We start from the raw sequence: 21636 nt of genomic DNA, 5'->3' as shown, positions 1-21636 counted from the left end.
AATAATCTGGGTTTGTTTCAGCAGCTGCAGCTGCATCTTTGCAATTTTATTGCCCATTCTATAAAGCAGTGTCTCAAGCATTTTCCCCTTGCTCCATTTTAGAAGATGTACCCTGCCCCGTTCTCCAATTTAAGAGTTGCATATGCCGCTCCTCTCAAACTTCATTCTGTGTTAAAGCTGAAGAGGCAGGGAAGGGCCATGAGTGGGACAAGCATGCAGCTCAGAGGAGATGGCTGCAGGAACAGGGGTGGGAAAGGGCGGAAGTTCCCATCCTGAGCCTCGTGTGCTCTCCTCCCTCTTGACTCCATCTGAGCCCCAGCCTCCAATAAAAACATTTGTCTTCCTTCTCCTGCAGCCCAGGAGTGGTTCCTGGCTGTGCCTGCCCAGACCACTCCACACCTCCCTCCCTAAAGGACAACAGCCATGGATCCAAATTAGGAATCATTGGTGTAGCATATATCATACGTATGCATGCAGCATATGTAGAAACTACACCCAAACCAGCAAGTCCCTGAGTTCAAAATGGTTGTCAACTGGGAGAATACTATGGAATTCTTACATGCTTGACCTGTTTCTGTACAGCTTTCTAGGTAGCTCACTTCTGACCACAGTCAGAAAGATGCCAGGCTGGATGAGCTTGTGGTCTGACTCTGTACAAGCATTTTATGCTAACCCTACCTTTTGAAAAGATAACGTAGCACTGGAATGAATTTATTGAGAATTTGTTCTTTAGCAGTAATTATAATGATGCTAATAAAGAATGAGATTCTTTGATGTGACAATATGGACGTAAAATTTCTGCAACTGAGCTCTGTTTTTAATGTCTAAACACCACTGCACAATATGTCAAAACCCACAAGCAAAACAAATACAATCTGAAGGCAAATCTAGGCAGCTGGATCAAGGAGTTCAGGTTAGGTGAGAGACAGCTATTACTAATTGGTTTTGTATAGATATGAAAAAGTGTTGCTATATTTAAACCTTTAAGATGGTGATGGCAGAAATATTTTATAACTGATTTTCAGCAGAATTTAACTAATTTCAGTAATGACAGTAATTTGTATATGTTGATATAATAATTTACAGGTTCCTTATACTGGAAAGAGTCACAGAAAAAAATATTGGTACTTCCTAAATCACCTTTTATAGGCGTTCTCTTTAAGTGAGCAAACAGGAAAAAAGTTGCAAAAAAGACTTCCTCCTAGGGTTTCTAAAACAGCTCAGTAAAAACCAGTGAAGCAACAGTTCAGTGTTACTCATAGATCAAGTCTTTCTCACTGGATAGCAACATGGCCACAAAACTACCATCTCAAGAGGAATTTGAGAACTGGACAGCTTTTCAAGTTGCAGATCTCCTAAAACAGGTACTGAATGTATATGTAACACTTTAGACAGCCCAGTCTAGCTAGCAGAAGCTCTTACTGGATTTATCTTTGAAAAACAGGTATCTTATCCTAAATCTAGCACAGATACTAAAGTACTGAAAACAGATTAGTCAGCAATTGTCTCCCCAAGAACTTATTAATTTTACGTGTTTCTTGGTGCTCTCCTGTTTTTTATACAAATCTAATTCATATTAGAAGCTGGTAGCTAAAATCTTCTACATGGCAAATCATATAAAAATGTTCACTTACAGGGATATTTCTTATAATAGAAAAGGTATTTCATGCCCCAATTTATTTCCTGCTGGGAAGAGATAAATGTTTCACTGAAAGTGGGTCTAGATTTTATATTTGAATATCGCTTTAGAATTTCCAGCTTGTCAACAAGAATCTACTGTTCATCTTTTCTTTCCAATGCATATATACTGATGGTAGTTGATAGATATTGGTTATATTTAAGGCACTTGACATTTTTTTGTTGGTGGTGTTCTGTTGGTTTTGGGGTGGGTTTTTTTTTTTTGAGGGGGGGAGGGGAAAAATCATTCCTTTGCCGGTTTGTATATTTCCTAGTTCTGCAGTGTCATTTTTAGCATATGTAAAATAACCTGAATTGCACAAAATAGTCATCCTTTCACTACTTGGATAACCTTATCCAAGATACATAAAATGTATCCTCTATGATACATCCATTTTTCGATATCAGATTTTTCCCTTGTAAGTACTATGACTCAGGTTTTAGATTTCTACCTGTAATGGACTGACACAATAAACTCCATTCATTTTGATATGTGGTCTCATTTTACATTCCTTATTGGGTTTTGTTTGGTTTGAGTTTTTTTTAATACAAATTTCTCCATATAATTTTATATATAGGATTTATCTGTCTTGTGTTCATCCTACTTCTAAATGTAGCACTGATCTGTTCCATTAACTGCTTTACACCAACAGTGAGAATTTGTCATTAAGATTCCTCATCCTTTTCAATTGAAGGAGCATATAATCTTTACCAAGGAAAATAATGCAGTATAATGAAGTGTTTCTACAAGATTCCCATTTGTAGCCATGTAAAAAGTAAGCCAAAGTTTAAAACGTCCATGACATATTTTTATTTCTCCATTTTGCCTTGTGCATAAATACATATGCTTGTTCATGTACAAATTTAAAAAAGGCAAAAGCAAAACCAACCAACAAACAAACAAACCCCAGAGTTTTACAATCCAGATGTATCACAGGTGGGTCACTATCCCCACACTGAGAAAGCTGATCTGTTCTATGGAATTAATTCATACCATAATGATAATGTATCAGCTAAACTGTGAATTTATTATTGTGAACAGCTACTCAGAGGATTAATTAGCTCAAAGCTTTTCAGCTTAAAGGAAATCAGACTAATTAACAGAAGATAAAATGATTTTAAAGTACCCTGCAATTCTACAGCAGAATACAAGGCAGAAAATTAATAACAATTGTTCAGCAACTCAGAGGCTTCCAGGGAAATTTCAGCAGGCACACAGTAACTACTGGCTTCATACTTGTTAAGAGAGAATCTTCCAACTTTATAAAAAGCTGTTAATGCCTATGCTTACATTCGCATCACTGAGTAAAGCAGCTAAGTGATCTAATTACATTAAGTACTTGGTCATTCTGCGTATCAAAGAGAAGCACTATGAAGTAGCACCCATTTGCCTGCAGCTACCATGTACAGAGCTGTTCAGTTCCTGCTACCAGCTCTCCAGAGGGCCTCAGCACCAGATACTACCATCATTTCCACAGTCAGACAACATGCCGGGGGCTGTGCTAGATCTCCCCTGCTCCAAGGCTGGCCATACATCTGCATGAACCCTAAAATAATGTCATTAAGGTCACAGAAACAAGCACTCAAATGTGCCAGAACTGGGATTACCCCTATAACCTGAATTTGCCCTCTTTTACACACATATCATGATAGTCTGTAATTGCTTCTTCATGTACTACCTTTTCCATTTGCAAAAGCCTTCCTCTTTCAGTGCAGAGAAGTGGGTGTTTGAGCAGTACTCTGGACCATTACAGAAATTGTAAGGTGTGCAAAGCCAGTGCTTGCTGAAAAAGAGAATGAATTCATGGTAACATTGATTCACTTTGCCTTGAAATATCACATTCTGTCACCGCCCCAGAATTTTAACCTGAAGCCATGCAAGTCAGCCAGAAAACACATGATAATTCTGAGAGCTTGACTTGAAATTTCAAGCTCCGATTTGCAGAAGTGGTGAGAGGTGAGATTTGCAGCCACAGTGGCAGCTCTGCTCAGAAGATAAAAATGCCAAACTATTGAATATACAAACATACATGTATAGCTCACAGATCCTAAATAACTATAATTAGGCATACAAAAGCACTGGATACTGTATGAGTTTTATTTATCATTCCCCTCAATTCCCCTTACTAATAGTTTTCTTCTCACAAAAAACAGTTAAAAAAAAAAAACCAACAGAAAAAACACTTACTTAATGTCTCTGAAGCAATTGGACAATAAAATGGGTGCTGTAGAACAGTGCAGAACAAAGAAAAATATGATTCTGAATTCAAAGAAGGTTTGAATACTGTACAGTACAGGTATACAAGATAGCAGACAAGCAGTGAGCAGTAAACAGAACACAATATATCAAAGGGCGGTTCAGGAAAGTCACATCAGCTTCTCTGTGCTGTAATTGAGGCTGGGTCTTCTAGAACAGGTATACTGAGGTTGGTGCCATAATATACAAGGCATATGTGCAGTGCAATTTTAGCATGTCCTTAACTTTGTCGTAACGATGTTTCCAAGACAGATTTTTGTGTGTTATAAGTACAAAAGTTATTAACTACCCATTTCCAGCCTCATGAAAGGCATTTGCATAAAACCAACAACTTCACTACTAAAAAAATAATCAAATAATTTTTACTTTTTTCCTCAAAAGTAAGTGAACATTATAATGGAAACCTCCTAGCCATGTGCATGTATTTCCCTGTTATCTTGCTTTTATGCTACAATTGCAATTACACTGAGATATTCCATGTTGCATTCAGAGTTTATCTGCTTCCTCTGTTTGACATGTAGTCTAGTCCCTGTTCTCAGCACTGATCTTAATGCTGTGGAGTTAATCTATTCATAAGAAAATGAAAGGTTCTGTGGTCATCATTAAACACAGTAGTGACACATCTGCTTGTCTGACAAGCTAACAACATAAAACAAAGAGAGTAAAAATCTAATTTTACTTTACACAAAGGTTACATGCTTGATTAACAGCATAAGACAAAACACAAAAGCAAACCATCAGAGCCAATAACTGGAGATAAAGCAAATAACTAGAAATAGATGGGCAACAGCCAAGAGCAGAAAGTATGCATTACATTGATTTATTCTTTTCCTCTCCACCAACATCAGTGCAACTGACGGCAAATTAACACATCCCACAACCAACCATTCGTCTAACACCCACAGTAACCCTCTCCTCTGAATTGCGATCTAATCTGTATTGCAAATGAGCAACACTCTCCTACTCATACAAAAGAACAATTTATAAACTCAAACATATTGGCTTATAAGCCAAACAAATTATCTGAAATTTTGAATATGAAATTTTTGTATCAAAAATGTAAATAACATACACTTTGAATGTTTTAAAGTTTGATGAGTTTAAAGTATTGTAGAAATAAAGAATAATATTAGAAAAACCACATAGAAATATTTATATAAGAAGAATTTATTTTCACTAATATTTCTGTGTTAGTGGCCAAGTTGGTAATTACTGCTACAGAAATTTACCGCTAAGCATTACAAATACTAAAACTCATTTCAAATGCTGTACATTTTTAAATAATAGAGTTGTAATTTTTTTACCACTTTCACAGAATCATAGAATGGTTTAGGCTGGAAGGGACCTTAAAGATCATCTAGTTCCAACCCCCCAAAGGGTGTCCAAAGGGTATTCAAAGCCCCATCCAGTCTGGCCTTGAATGTTGTCAGGGATGGGGCATCCACAGCTTCTCTAGGCAATCTTTTCCAGTGTCTCACCACCCTCAAACTGAAAAATTTCTAGCTAATGTCTAATCTAAATCTCCCATTTCCATGCATAATAGCTTAATTTCTTTGAAAAGCCAGGCTAAACCATCTGCCATGCAGTGAGATTGTTGGGACATCTTTGGCCCTGCTCCATTCCTTACTACTTTTAAATAAAGGCAATCCAATGTGTCCACTTTTTTTCCAAATTACTATTAAGCTTCTGTTATAGATACTACTTCTGGACATTCCTGTTTCACTTTAATTTATAATCAACTTTCTTAAAAAACCACCACAACCATGTTACAGACAAGAAATCTGTCTCTGAACCTGAATTATTTCCGGCAATGCCCATCTATCATGGGAACTGCGAGACACACTTAGCCCAAACATCTGGTGCTGAAATCAAGCTGCAGCCAGAGCATACAGAGGTTGGTAAATAGGCGTGTAACAGATCTTTCTCTTAGATAGCCTTAATTTTCCAGCAGTCAGTGATATAACCACTTCCTGAATTGATTACACAGCTACTGATGGACTTTTGTCACAAGCTGCATTTTAACCTGTTTCTAATGCTGGCCTCCTCTTATTCCATAGCAATTAAAGTTCCACAGTGTATTCCTGTTGGGCTCATTGTTCCATTTGACTTACATTTGCTGCTTCATAATTCCATCTTGTCTACTCCATTTGTGATACCATCAGCCCTGATCCCCTGTAATCTTTCTTGTTAAGAAAGCAGTAATACTGTATCTTATCTCTGATGTGGGAGTCACTACCTATTTCTAATAATTATAGTTATTCTGTACAATATTCTTTTTCTAATTATCCATGTCAAATAGTATAAAAATTTCCACAATCTCAAGTATTTGAGCATGGAAATATTAATTAGTTTGTTTACAACTGTCAAATTTTATACTTTTGTAATAACTCTACTTTTTCTCACCTCAGTTTGGAATGCCTGAATCTGCTGTGGTTGTAGAAAAACTGGGCATGAATGGATCTCATTTCTTGGTAAGCAAATATTTCAGAAGAGCTATCATTCAAGCATATTTCAGCATGAGGCTTGTATTCCTTACAGTGCCAGGAAATAATATAACATTTTTCTTCCTCATACACACTTCATCAGTTGCTCTGATTTTCCACTTTTGTGGGTTGATTTACATCTCTGACTCAAGGAACGCCCATACACAACAGAAACCTAGCCAGAGAATGTGCAGACATACAGAATCAGCCATTAGCACAGAGCTATAGCAGGGAATGTCTCATGAAGTATGACTTAGAGGGATTCAGGTCTTTTTAAAGAAAATACATATATTTTTTAAACCATTTTCTATGTAATAGCTTTTTCATAAAACTTGCATGATTAAGAACATTTACCAGTACAGAATTCTACATGAATTTTAGAATAAAAGTTTACAGATACCAGGAACAACGTCTGGAAAAAAAAATCTGATAACTTCCTGTGTTGACCTTTGAAGATTTTTTTGCATAAGAGTGTGGTTAACTGATTGCAACTAGTTAGAAGAGAGGAATAGAATAACGAACTGGGGGGAGTCCTCTACTACTAATTCCATTTGCATAGGTGCTTAAGTAAAATACCTTCAAGATCAACTTGAAAGGTAAAATAATTGTTCTGTTTATGCACTGCAGAGAAATCATGCTAGTTTGGCACATAATTGCTCAACAAAACTGTTTCCTGACTGTATCAGGAGTTATATTTGCTGATTACGTTAACAAGGGCTTTGATTCTGCAAAGCAATTCATTAGATCAGTTACTCAGGTACATGCAGGTTCGCTTTGTTTAAAACTGCATGGTCACAGACTACAACTGGGTTTTACTAATGGTTTATGCTAGCATAGTAGGGCTAACAAAGCCGAACACAGACTGATTCCTGTCCTGTTTACACACTATACATTGAATCGCTAAAGGTGCTGTAATCCCCATTGCTAGGGAGTGAAATTAAAGCTAAGAGTGAATGTGTTGTCTTCTTGTGCCTGCTGCAAGTAAATCTACACAGCAGCAGTGGAAAAGAATCTGACAAATATTTTCAGATATGAGTGGTAACCTAATCAAAATACAAGTGAAAAAAGTAAGAGGAACAATGGATGGTCTCTGGTGATGGTCTGTGATACAAAAGCAATATGATTAAAAATGAAAGCATCTGCTAGCTGTCATGGTTTAAACAAAGTCAGCCATAAACCACGCAGTCGCTCTCTCGCTCCCCCTCTTCTTGCACTCCCCCTACTGCCGGAGGGACAGAGAGGAGAATCAAAAAGAATGCAACTCCCACGGGTTGAGATAAGAACAATTTAGTAACTAAGGTATAACACAGATCACTACTGCTACCACCAATAATAATAATGATGAAGGAAGTAACAAGGGAAGAGAATACAACACCGCACCACCGGCCAACCGATAACTCGCCCCATCCCAACTGAGCACGGACCGATACCTAGTCCAACCCTGCATTGCCTTAGCCCTTCCAGGTAACTCTCCGTTACATCCTGGGCATGATGTGCTGTGGTATGGAATACCTCTTTGGCTAGTTTGGGTCAGGTGTCCTGTTTCTGCTTCCTCCCAGCTTTCCCTCCTCCCTGGCAGAGCATGAGGCTCAGAAAGTCCTTGGTCAGACTAAAACATTTGTGTTATCAGCTCTGTTCCCAGGCCGAAAGTCAAAACACAGTGCTGCACCAGCTACTAAGGAGAAAAATTACTGCTGCTGCTCAACCCAGCACACTAGTATGTTCTCCAAATATGCATTCTCTTTAACACAGCTTTAAAGATTATTTTGAGCTGCAGAAAACATGTCAGTGTATGTGCGGTGCAATGAGAAGCATCCATTTTTTATGGCATTGCAGAAAAAGTGAGACAGGTCTCGTACATGGTAGCAACCTTTTTACAGCTTTCATGTGTTCTTTAATCGATTTTTTCACTAGCATTGTCGATATGATAAATCTGTATGCTTGAAACAGAATTAATTATGAAAATACTGAAAAAATGATTCAAGAACCTATATTATGCTATCATTAACAGCAATATTTGAGAAAGTACAAGATACTGTACAAGCGAACATGTATATAAACTTGCAAGTAATTCAATCAATATTCCAGATTCTTTTATTCCAGGCTCCTAGCCTAGTATACAAGAAACCTATACTATTCCAAGAATGAAAAGTTCCTTCACTGTTAGGAGGTGTATAATTTCAAAAGAACACCCTTAGTAGATCCACCTTAACAATACATGAGAGAGTAACCAGATGGCTAAGGTACACACTTCCACTCAGAAAATCTGGGTTTCTGTCTACACCACTGAAAGCACCATACCCTAAGCAGATCAACTGTTTTGCATAGAGGTGTCTGGAAATCCAAAATTCAAAAATCCTGATTCTCTTATTGTGTCTGTTTATTATCTTTGGCAAGAACCTTAGGTTTTGCACCTCAGTTTATCATCCAGTTATAAGGGACATATGATTTATTTCACCACACTCTGGGGAAAAGCTGCCCATCTATCACTAGACAGCGGTGAACAACAGAAAAAAAGAAACAGCCTTCCCCCTGCCACCCTCCCCCCCCCAAAAAAAAACACTACACGACACAAACCATAAAACAAAACACTTGAGCAAGCCTGGTGCCATCTACTCAATAGGACTGGCAGGTTTACCTTCACGCATTAATTATCTTTAAAAATCAAATGTAAGCTTGCTCTTACACCAGTGTGCACAAAGACACTATGTACATGTGTAGATGTCACAGTATCTGCACAGCATTTCTATGTGTCTACCAGAAGTTAGATGCATATTTAGATGCAGATCTGATTTTGTAGCACTGGACAGATAATCAAGTATGTCAGGTATCACTGGACAGAAAATTCCTTCTAGTCTGGCACATAAAGAAGAAAGCAATTCTGTGGTGTCTCCATGCCAAAGTAGTGAACTTTGCACACAGTCAGAGGCACAGTTTTCTGTTTTACCTTTACAGGGTCAGAAAACCCGCTTTCTGCAGCAATACCCATGGGTGGGAAACATGTAGGAGTGCCCATGAGGGCTGAGAGCGCAGCCTGAGTGGAGCCAACTCAATGCCTCCCAGTAGCCCTTCACAATTCCCAGACAAGCTCTTCTTACTGTAAAACTTCTCCAGCCAGCCCAAACCTCTGCCATGGCACTGACACCTTAATCACGTGCAGCACAGGCTTTTTGTATTAGCCAGACATGCCAAAAACCAGAGAGGCAACACTCCTCTGGGCAGGCAGCGTGCTGGCCAACTGGTGGGCCTCACTGGATGGAACATTACCTGGAAAGCAACACACACCACCAACGTGCTGCACATTTACCACAGGACATAACCACCAGCACACCAGGTGTGTCTCTGTTTGCTGTATGGCTTCAGTGAGGACACTCATCTTTTTTATTTTTCCATAGACAGAATGTTGTCAAAAGCTGGGGAAATGCTGCACAAAGTAACTATCCTAGAGTTCACCACTTCACTAACACAAAACTTCTTAGGGGCCTTTCCTGCATAACCCATCCTTTGTGCCAAATGCAAATTGCATTTTATTTGAATCAGCTGTATTTACCAATACTAAGGTCTTTTTGAAGTTTAAAATGTTCAAAATCAACTCATGCAGGCACTGCATCCACATAATCTGTGATAAGGTGGCCACAATATCTTAAATCAATTTTTACTGGTTTCAGAGTAGAAACAGAGAAATCAACATTTATATAGAAATTTCTTTGAATATTTCTTGCCTTTGAGTGGCTAAAAGACAATTGCTTTTATAGCAATATTATATTCTGCTTCATAAACATACCGAGTATCAAACTGATCTTTTATAGGAAACAAAATTACAGGCATTTTATAAAAAATTTAGAACTAATAGCTCTTCTATAACATCTGTAGAATCTAAAAATGCAGAGGTGTGGTATGTTAGACCTGAAGTGCACTGTGCAATTTCATTTTTTAGCAATACTGGTGATACTTATTCAATATGCAGGTCACATCTGAATGGTTCTAATTGAGTCCTAATGTGCGAATCAGCATTTAGCCGCAGCTGCATTGCACAGAGAATATTATAGTCTCTCTCGCTTTTTAATGTCTGAACTTATAGAATCATAGAATAGTTAGGGTTGGAAAGGAACTCAAGATCATCTAGTTCCAACCCCCCTGCCATGGACAGGGACACCTCACACTAAACCATCCCACACAAGGCTTCATCCAACCTGGCCTTGAACACCGCCAGGGATGGAGCACTCACAACCTCCCTGGGCAACCGATTCCAGTGTCTCACCACCTTAACAGGAAAGAATTTCCTCCTTACACTGTACTCTGCTTTTCAGTTCCTTCTAAGAGTGGGTTACTTGTATGATGGGGTTTTTTAATTGTGTTTAATTCCCAGACAGACTGGAAAAGATGTAAAAAGCCAGTGAATTTTGACTTAAACTTCAGAACTGAAAAAAGGTAGACTTTCTTATTGGATTTGTAGGTAGAATTAGAGAATTACTGAACATAGCAAAATTATCAAGACATTGATTCTGAACAACTTTTATGCATTTCTTATCTTTTCTTCCTATTTCAAAATGTGTTTTGAATCACACGGCTGGAATATGGGTGCCTTGGAGAAAACCAGACCCATTTTCTTTACCAATACACTATTGGGGATTTTTTGAATAACATTTAGAGAATGGAACCTGTGTCTTCCTGTGGGAGATTCATACCTCCCTGCCAGTGCAAAACACTGCCAGAGCCTGCCAGGTTCAGCTCACTGAGGCTGTACTTTAACATCCATTTATGACAGCACTGTACTGAGATAGAGCAACCACCGTCTCACTTGGATGCTCCTTCTCATCCCTGCAATGCAGAAGCAGCAGACAGGAAAGGACAGGAACCACATTTGCTTTCTCTAGTGACCACAATGACAGAACACACCATGCCTAGAAGCTCCTATGTTGCTATGTTAATGCTGCAGAGTCCCACAAGACCTTAATCACTTCCCCACTTTCAGCTAAAAGAGTATTTCCCAATACTGCCAGTGGTATTTTAGCAGCATGAGGTAAGGGAATCGGTCGAAGGACAGACCAAAATTATTTTGGGCTGCTTGGATATCTGTTAAGAAGAAGCTAACCAGCACCAGGTTTTGTTCAGTCTGATCTGCCATCCATGTATCCATCCATCCATCCTTCCATCCATCCACCCTGTATACTTATTTTTCACAAATAAAATGCAGACCATGAACGCCTTGAGTTCCCAGAAGGGGAGGGAGGTTGGGGATGGGGGAAGAGGGAGTGTGGAGGAGTTCCAGGGAAGGTGTTATTACAGAAATACATATTTTCAGCTGCAAAACATTAGTAGACCATGTAAATGCATTAACTTAATTGCCTTTTTGCACTGTTTCTACTCCTCTGACATTCTTTTCTCCTATTCACATTATCTACCAGGTGATATGTCTCACACTCTTCCTAGCACACTCTGCCAGGGCTGATACCCACTTTTCCCCCTCTACTTTACACATCCTTGCCTCCAGCACCTGGTGCTCTGCTTCTGCTTGGCTTTTAACCAGGGTCCTCCTTCTCTTTTCTCCTCAATCAGGTCTTACTGTTCAGGACAGAGTTGGACAGAGTTTTGCGTGACATGGTTTAGTGTGTGGTGGCTCTGCCCATGAGTGGAGGGTTGGAACTAGATGATCTTAAAGTCTTTTCCAACCCTAACTATTCTATGATTCTATGAAATGAAATTTCTCCTGTTGATACTTCTCATTGACTTGCAGTCCAATGGGCTTTCCTCATTTCCATCCTTCTTGGCTGTAGAGGTTCTCCATCAGAAGCAGCTGAGCAGGCTCAAATACAGAATCATAGAATCATAGAATAGTTAGGGTTGGAAAGGACCTTAAGATCATCTAGTTCCAACCCCCCTGCCATGGGCAGGGATATCTCACACTAAACCATGTCACCCAAGGCTCTGTCCAGCCTGACCTTGAACACTGCCAGATCAGGCTAAAAGGGAAATATTTTACAGCTTCATGTATCTGCTGCTTATCAGTCATCTTCAATTAAGTGGTAAGGTACAAGGGCATTGAATACTCTTGTATCTTCACCAAAGCATAAGTCATCTGTCAAGGAAAGCAAAATTTGCAAATTTATCCTTATTCTTCAAAGAACACCAAAAGATAAATATGAAGACAGGTTACTGAACGTAGATATTTCTGAAATCCAGGCACTGTGAAGTTAGGCATCATTATCTGACACATAAGAAAAGTGATTTTAGCAATCAATTTATTAACTTCAAAATATATTAATATTAGTAAACACTCAAAAGAAAATGAGACTAAGATGCAAAGTCAAACATCATTATCACCAGATTCCCATGAACGTTAGCTTAGAAACTGAATTTGTATCCAATCATTCTGAATTAATTTCCTGCTAAGTTTTTTCAAATATCTCAAAAGCAATTTAATAAAACAGTCTAATGTCATAATCTAGCAATGTAATCCTGTAGTAAGAAATCCCAAGCCAGTGCAAAAGTATTCATTGCAGGGGCGCCCCCCTAATTTTTTCTGTAACAGAACATTTCTATTCATATTCCAAATAGTGCTGCCAGAAATTATTTTAAGATAAATTTGTTTAATGCAGTAGCTGCAAATGATGGGAAGTGCTTGTCTGCTTTCCAATCTTTAAGCTCTGGCACACAACAATCCAATCAAATTCTAAACGTCAAATTAGTCATAATTACATTAAATATAGATTACAGGAATATATTTTGATGCAGAATTCTTTGTTCATAAAGTTTTAAATATTATTAAAAATATCCTTGAAGTTTTGTGGACCTTTCAAATTCAAGGAACATGAAAAAGAATGTGAAAAGTTGTGGAAAATTTTATGCCATTGTGTCATAGTTTCCAATGCTGACTTCGTAAGCCTTAGTCTGAAAAATAAGAAAATTCCACAGTCACAGGCTTTCCAATTTTGAACTTCCTCCCTAGTTTTTGCTTTATTCAAAAATCCTAGTTATATAAATGCTCCCCCTCTTTAAACTCAATTTCTGATTTGAAGTATCTTCATTTTGGGTTCTTTTGCACTCTTTCCTTCCTGAAAAATCATGATTTTTTTACAACGTGTGCAAGTTGGAACTTCAGAGCACTAATGCCTAGAATCATCTGTCACTTTTTTAAAAAGTAGCCAGAAACTATAATCAATCTCCCATTGTTAAATACCAGCTGCTAACCATCCCAGAAATCTTCTAGAGTCCCTAAATTGTCACTATTTAGTCCTTCTGCCTTCATATTAGCTGCTTCAAATAAAGGGCTATATATTGTAAGTTACATAAAGATTATTTAACGAATTAATTATAAGTTTTGGTGACCAAGTCCCACAGGAAGTCAGCAAAATATCTCAAACAGGGAAGACAGCAAGTTTTCTCTTCTCCCAATACATACTTTTCATATTAAAATTACTTATACATACATACACATATGTAAGAGTGGACCAAATATGTCATTACATACTGATAGCTGCAGCTCTAGCAATGCAAAGTTACCAAACTAGATGATTATAGCCAGTTTCAACTATGTTTGCCTGGCTGTCACTCAAGATACATAGCAGTTAAAAAACATCAGCTGACTGTGGGTTGTAGAGCATTTGATGAAGTCATATATTGTGCTTTTCTATTAACAAAGAACTAAACTGGAACAATCAGTGAGAATTTCCCAGAGAGTCAGATACAGACAAGGCCACATTTATAAAATAGGTACTCTGCCTTTCTGGCAGAGTGGAAGAAAACAAAGCTCAGCAATGCAAGCTTTGCAGGAGCACTTGTCTTCTAAAAATTAAAGACAGTTTTCACAGAATAAGAAAGACCTGAATTAACTGGTGGGAACACTAATAAATTTGCAAGTAGCATTTTCTTCTGTAAATACTGCTTCCCATGAACCCAAAATGACTGAAAAAGATTAAAGAATGTAAAAAAAGACAAAAAAATGAAACAAAAAAAACCCCACATACCTCTTTTGCTCCTGCTATTATATATATAATATAATGAGAGAAACAGTAAAAGATTTACATTCAATTTTGGGTCCCGTTTCTTTTTCAGGAATTTTTTATTATTGTAGATTTTTTTTATAGATTTTGATTTATAAGAAAATTTACTCATACAACATGAATTTGTAATGGCCATAGAGTTACCCTGTGTAGTATTGGTTTTAGTAATCATGACAGAAATGCAGCAGAGATGACAATAAGTCATACATGTCTGGTCCTCACTGACCAGAATAAAGTCATAACTATTATTCCTTAACATTAGGAAAATGAAAAGAAGTTGACAGTAAACTCATAATGGAAACAATCCATATCTAATTAAACCAGGAATTTCACACTGATTTAACTGTCCTGTTGATGATGTGAACCATAGCACTCTTAGCCTGAAAGATATTTATGGAAGTTTTTGGGAAAATACATCTTTCTGCAGCAAACACTAACACTAGCAGAATACTATTGATTCTCATGAGAAAGCAGAACAAGGTTAAAAATCAATGTTGTAAAGGAGTTTTTTAAGAAAGGGACAACTCTTAGGAGTTTGCTAGTTTGGAAAGCTGAATATATACAATTCCACTGAAAACAAGGAAATCCTGTGAGAAAGACGATATAGCAGAGAGAAAGGGCTCCTTGGGAACAGGCCAGGAGGAGTCTGAAGTTTGAAGTTGTTTATTTCCTCCACGTTCTGAAAGGGAAGATTTCATTAACTTTCTATGTAAATACAGGGTTACATTAAATATAGCTGGCTTTAGCAAAAGTTTCTATTGCAAACAGAGGGAACCTTGAAAGGTCGCAGTTATTAACATGCTACTTGGGCCAGTGGGTGAGACTAGTGATAAAATAAGATAAATTTCCAAGGAGATACATTTTAAGCTGATGAAATCAAAGTATAACTAATTGAAGTCCTGATTGCAGAAATGAAAATCATTATTAAAAAATAAAGTAACTTTGATTTCCAAAAAAAAAGCAGAGAAGTACACTTTGTTGAAACAACTTCTAAACCTGTTTGGATACTGCTACTATAAAGCTATCAAATATAAAGTGACATGAACTAAAGCACAGAAGTACACAGTTACTCCCAACAAGATATCCACAACAGTGTTACATGAGGATGATTATGCCAGGACTGTTCTGCTGGTAGATTTTCATATAGACAATGTTGTAACTTAAGAGCTAGATATAACCCACAATAACCTGAGTGCATTTTGCTAATGCTGACTGAGCTGTTACGGCTGTATTAAAAGGCTTAACACAGCTAAAATGAAAATCCATGAAGTCTCCAATGCAAATTTATAGAAACAAGAAACCCAGAGGCAAACAAAGACCAATTTACCAAGTGTCAGGTTTCCCTTAGTAAAATGAAGCCATCCTGTTTCTTTTATATGATGCCATCTGCTCTGAATAAGCATGCTGCTGGGGGAACCAGAGGGAGAGCAAACAAAACAGGAACAGCAAACCTGTAGATTGCTACAAATGTAGTGACTGCTAAATTTCAATGTAGTATTGCCTTTAATTTAAAATTATCAGCAGATGGCTTGCACAACCTGTCACTTAGCATACTGTTAGGAGGAATGAAAGCTGGCAGCCACTCCTAGAATAGCTCAGTGTATGCTATTAAATATTTATCAATCTTCCGATACCTAAAAACTCATAGAATTTGCCCACATTAAGGAAAAAAATTAAAAGAAAAAAAAAATAAAACCCCCCACAACAACAACAAAAAAAAAAAAACCATGCAAAAAATCAAACAAACAAAAGAAACAAAACAAAACACCCCAAAAAATCCACTACAACAAACAAATGCAATTGCAGATATTCTTCATTAGGGAGTTTTCCTGGTGCCAATTCTGTGTATAAGCAATGAATTTAGCATTAGGCAATCTGTCTTGGAAGTTTGTGTTGCATTGCTGGAAAACCACATCACACACTCTGCTGAGAAGAAGGCGTGCTGAAAAAGAATTTAGAAATCCCAGAGGTCCCACAAAACCAGTGCTTAGAACAGTTAAGAATTTCAGTCATTTCATGTATTTTAGGCCTCTGAAATACCAAAGGGTAAAATCCATCCACAATTCGCATTAGTGTGGCAAATGCAGAAACACAGCTTTTACTTGTAGGGTACTGTATATGAGTTACCGCTAAATGTTAATAATCAAATAAAATAGGCACAAAATTCCTATGAAAGGTATTTTAAATTAGTAATTAATATTCTTGAGACCTGCTGTAGAATGTTTTCATTTTGTCCTGTGCATTTCTTTTTATTTCCTCCACTGTTCCTGTGTAGCCAGGCTACTTCGCTTAACAGTTTAACTATTTTGGCCCTTGCCACTTGAATGTAATCTACATTTTTTAAAAGTCTGATTGTCTGCATTCATTGCAACACAGTCCTTGAAAAAAATAAGATTGAGAACTATTAGAAACTTACAAGTGCCCAGGATTGATTTCTCATGCCTGATAGAGTAAAAACTTGATTTTCCATTAAACTTATTTGAAAGTCCCAGTATACTAAAATCAGCATAATTGAGTAGGCAGGGTGCTTAACCATCTGACAAGATAAAAACAAACAACTATAAATGTTGTACAAATTTTTTATTATTAAAAAATAGACAGTAAATTACATATGTTTATTTGATATTTACAGCTGACAACTTATATTACTTGTTCAGAACTATCCAAGGAAAATGTTGACGTTTGGCCTGAATCCCTAGTTTGCTGTGAGGGAGGAAATGAAGTATTTCGCTTGTGCATTAGATTGTCTGGATCCTGTAGTATATAAAAAGCAGATTAGAGAGAAGTCTGTATGTACCAGCATCATGTTTTCAGTGAAGGAGACTCCTCACTGGGGCAAATAAAAAACCTTAAAACTCAGCCTCTTAACTGCATTATTTTGATTCAGGTAGCTCACAGAGTATCTGAAGCACATCTGTACAAACAGAACACTGAATTTTAAAGAGACAATAGGAAGAAAAGCAAATAAAATCTGTAAGAATGAGGGTATCATCCCCAAGGCTTTGGGCTATATTTGGTCATAGCACATGAACTTTCCCAACAGAAAGTCCTCTACCAACAAAATTTCAGTCTTTTTTAGAACTGTACCATGCATTATTTATGGTGTTATCATGTCTTCCTTTTCCCTGTCCAATTAAGTATTCTTGAACTTTACAGTGTAACACCACATTTTTTTGTTGGGTCTTGAAGGATATTTGTGGCTCTGTTCATGAATAAATTCAGAAACACAAGAAACTGAAGAACTCAACAACTAGGTCATAAGAGATTTCCTTTTTTTTTATGCTTTTTGTATTTTTCATCCTAACACAAACCACCACATTGGTTCCAAAGAGGAGAAATATCCATTCGGGCAGCACAGATAAAATGGGAATAATTTGACATTTGTAGACAATAGCTGGATTTCTACAACATAACATGAAATCTGGCTCCAAGGCCAAGAATTTCTTGAATATGATTTTGCCTTTGTTGAGCTTCAGTTTGAAATAACACATATTCACGAATTTTAATCAACTAAAGCCAAATAGAGTCACTTTTGTCATGCTAAATGATACCCAGATCGACACTCCATATAAGCATGGCCATCAGTCAAAAGGTCAACAACTATCCCAGCATCCATCATACGAAAATGTGTGTGCTCACATACACATGTGAATGAGCTGTAGACTCACTCACATACAGATAATAGTGGGAAGGAATATTAATTTTACAAACATGTTAAAACAGGAGATGTCAGAATCTTTACTTGGCAGGTGGGGCAGTACAAAAAAGATGTTTAGAAACAAACAATACTTTTAAGTACTTTAGAAGGCAACTGGTCATACTACGCAGGTGTATTATACAGAATCATAGAATAGTTTGGGTTGGAAAAGACCATGGCTCGGTAATTACAGTCAGGTAAAAATCAGTAAAATGAGAAACTACTTACGGAAAAGAAAACAAACTTTTATTACTTAATGTTTTATTTTTCTGGAGTAGAAATATAACACTTTCATTTAGGTTTCTGCAGGAAGGGCACATTATTATGGGTTATTAACTCATAAGGAAAAATTTCTAAATGGATTTATAAGTCTGCATGTCTGAAGTTCAAAAACTCTTCTTCCTTCCTCTCTAATACTGAGAAAAATAAGCGAAGATAAACTACAGATTTAGCAACAACACCCATTTTATGGCCATCTTAATTTATTAAGGAGAGATGTTTTTTCACATTTTTATGTTTTAATTGCACCAGAAATAGCTACTAGTGGTTGTATCCTGTAATTGAAATGATATGACCATTGTCAGTAAAGCATTAGTCACTAAAGTGAATGTGGAAAGCCATACCGTAAAATAGTACTTACTATATTTATTCAAATATGAAGAAAAAATATATAATAAAAATTGACTGATTTTATCCATTACAGTTACTTTATTTTGCTTGTGGTCAATAAAATTAGGACTGGACTCTCATTCATATGGAACTCTTTATGAATCTTTTAATACAGAGGTGGGTTAGCTTCTAACACATATGCAAAATTTATCAGCATTTTATATTAATTAATTGACCCATATAAAAATTCAAACGTTTTTCTCTTTGTGTTCTCTTTCTGTTTTACAAGTGTATGTCCTGGTGTAAGGATGGCTGTTATATATGATCGTTGTCCATTATTGCCTCTTAACTTTTACACTTTCCATCAATTAGAGAGCAGCATAATATTTTTATATTAGTGCTCAGTGTTCATTCAATTTCTCGTTTGCTTTTGCATGTAGATAATAGTACATGACAGTCACTCTGCAGTACAAATTGGTTTAAAACATTGATTAAACATTTTAAATTGCATGTAAGTAAAAATGGAAATATTCACAGTAAGTTAAATTTCAGTGTCAGTCAATGGTTGGAGGGTGAGAAAGGGACAGAAAGTGTCAGCCAACAGTGACTTTTTCCTAAAAAGAAACTACTCCCGCACACAAGGCAACTGGGGTTGGGAGACTAATTTAAAAATAATTTATTCATCTCTTTCGTGCTAGAATAAATATCACTGGCTTTCAGATACCATTATAATGATAGACTAACATTAGAACTGTCTGCAAATGTACATTGCATCCCTGGAATTGGCTTATTTTTGAAGCCATGTGAACCTTTTGAAATTACTAGGATGTGAAAGCATATTTGCATGTACGGTTTTGACCTCTTCTCTTGCTCTTTGCCCATTAACGTTTTTCAGCTGGCTTGTCTTTTAATGTTCCAAAACTTTCAGTAGGTTTCAAAGCTTAACTTTTCTCAAAGAAAATATGCTGCTTTTCCTTTCTCCTCCCATTCTAAACTCTTCACAAACTTGCTTAGAAATTTAAAGATATACTACTCCAAAATGGTCAGATGGTATTGGACTGAAATTCAGATGTGAATGTTTCATGAACTGCCAGGAAAGGAAACAGTGTCTGTATCTCAGTGGAAATTTAGGATTTCTTGTAAACATTTAACCTTGGTTGTCAACAACATGTTGGGTCATTGACTTGAAAGGCTTGAACAAAGATACTTCTTTTTAGACATTTTAAATATATATTCTACTACTGCTTTCACTGCAAGAACCACACATGCTAAATACTGTAATTTGGATTCAAAAAACTGATAGAAACAGGTTTTTCTGAAAGAAGTTAATGTACGCTTTTATATAGTGGGACAGTAGTTTCAGTGACACTTGGCATCATTTCTATAACCTGGTTTTTAATTGCCTATTTACAAGTAACTCTGGTCACTTAAAGAAAGAGCCAAAAGGAAGTTTATCTCATATCCATTCCTGAACAGTATCTAATGCTCTAAAATTAGTGCAGAACATACTAAGAGCAGGATTATACAGTTTGAATATTTAGAAGATTTGAGAACTTCCCATATAGATATGGACTTCACTGGCTAATGCCAAGTGCTAAAGGACCGATATTTGCACACTTGAAGATACATAGTTCTGAGAGGAAAAAGAATGAGGTACAAACTGTGTGGCTCAGGACCTTGAATAAGTTCTCAGATCCAGCATGAAATTCAAATAAATGAGCATCTGAGTATAAAAACCAAGCAGCAATACAGAAGTAGGAAAACCAGAAATACTGTATTCATTTATGTACCAATTTTCTGCAGAGAAATACACATGCAAACAAACACTAGCAACTTTATTTAACCTAATGAGAGTCCTGTATACAAAACTAGATCTCCTTTTTCCTACTGAAATGCAACATGCAGTAGATTGATACACATCACTTGACAAATGGGTCACTATACTGTTAAATTTCCATATAAGAACAAAGGAGATGAAAACTTTCAAAGCACATTTTCCTTTGCTTCTTTCTAACTGGCATTATCTGTTCAGCTCATGATAGCTAAAGTAAAAGGAAATCAAATCTCTCAAATTAAGTTACTCTTTACCTTTGTAGCTATCCCCACAACAATCTATCATCCAGAAGCATCATTAGCATCAGACATGTTGCACTGACAGAAGATATTGTTTATTGCACTGGACCAGAAAAGATTTTAATTAAACCATTTAAGCACACTAACAGATCTAATGACATCCCAGAAGTCAGGGGATGTTGGTGTAGGGGGGAGGGAATGTTACATTTACAGGCTGTCTTTCAAATTTCCAATTTGGAACAATTAAAGCAGAAGTTTATATCAAATATCTTTAACCTCTCTGTAGCCAAGTATTTACCAAGAAAATTTCTGGAGCTCTTTGTGTCACTGGTAAGCATTGACTAATACTCTACTAGTCTTTGCCCCATTAAGAGGCGCTCTCAAGATTTGGGGCTGCCACAGCCATAAACCACTAAGCAGCACTCTACATAGCATCACAAAGTAGGAGAGAGGTTAACACTCACAGAATCACAGAATCACAGAATCCCAAGGGTTGGAAGGGACCTAAAAAGATCATCTAGTCCAACCCCCCTGCAAGAGCAGGGTAACCTACAGTACATCACACAGGAACTTGTCCAGGCGGGCCTTGAATATCTCCAGTGTAGGAGACTCCACAACCCCCCTGGGCAACCTGTTCCAGTGCTCTGTCACTCTTACAGTAAAGAAGTTCTTCCTGATGTTAACGTGGAACTTCCTATGTTCCAGTTTACACCCATTGCCCCTTGTCCTATCACTGGATATCACTGAAAAAAGCCTAGCTCCATCATCCTGACACCTACCCTTCACATATTTGTAAACATTGATGAGGTCACCCCTCAGTCTCCTCTTTTGCAAGCT

The 21636-nt window shown here is 37.1% G+C and overlaps 2 protein-coding genes across 13 annotated transcripts in view; one reads left to right on the top strand and one right to left on the bottom strand.

Annotated features, from left to right (window-relative positions):
* Positions 1-21636, bottom strand: part of DNTT (DNA nucleotidylexotransferase) — a 194919-nt gene that overhangs the window by 141226 nt on the left and 32057 nt on the right. The window lies entirely within an intron of this gene.
* BLNK (B cell linker) overlaps positions 1258-21636 on the top strand; it is a 99049-nt gene continuing 78670 nt past the window's right edge. For 3 of the 4 annotated variants that reach the window (XM_065671966.1, XM_065671960.1, XM_065671959.1), the window contains exons 1-2: positions 1259-1364; positions 6343-6405. In XM_065671966.1, the coding sequence (XP_065528038.1) occupies positions 1290-1364; positions 6343-6405 (138 nt within the window). In that variant the 5' untranslated portion in view covers positions 1259-1289. Of the gene's footprint in view, positions 1365-6342; positions 6406-21636 lie in introns of all 4 variants that reach the window. The other variant, XM_065671962.1, reaches the window with a different exon arrangement.

The sequence above is a fragment of the Lathamus discolor genome, chromosome 3, assembly GCF_037157495.1.
Source record: "Lathamus discolor isolate bLatDis1 chromosome 3, bLatDis1.hap1, whole genome shotgun sequence".
NCBI classification, from domain to species: domain Eukaryota; kingdom Metazoa; phylum Chordata; class Aves; order Psittaciformes; family Psittacidae; genus Lathamus; species Lathamus discolor.
The sequence above is the reverse complement of the archived record's forward strand: the minus strand, read 5'-3'. Positions and strand labels throughout refer to the sequence as shown.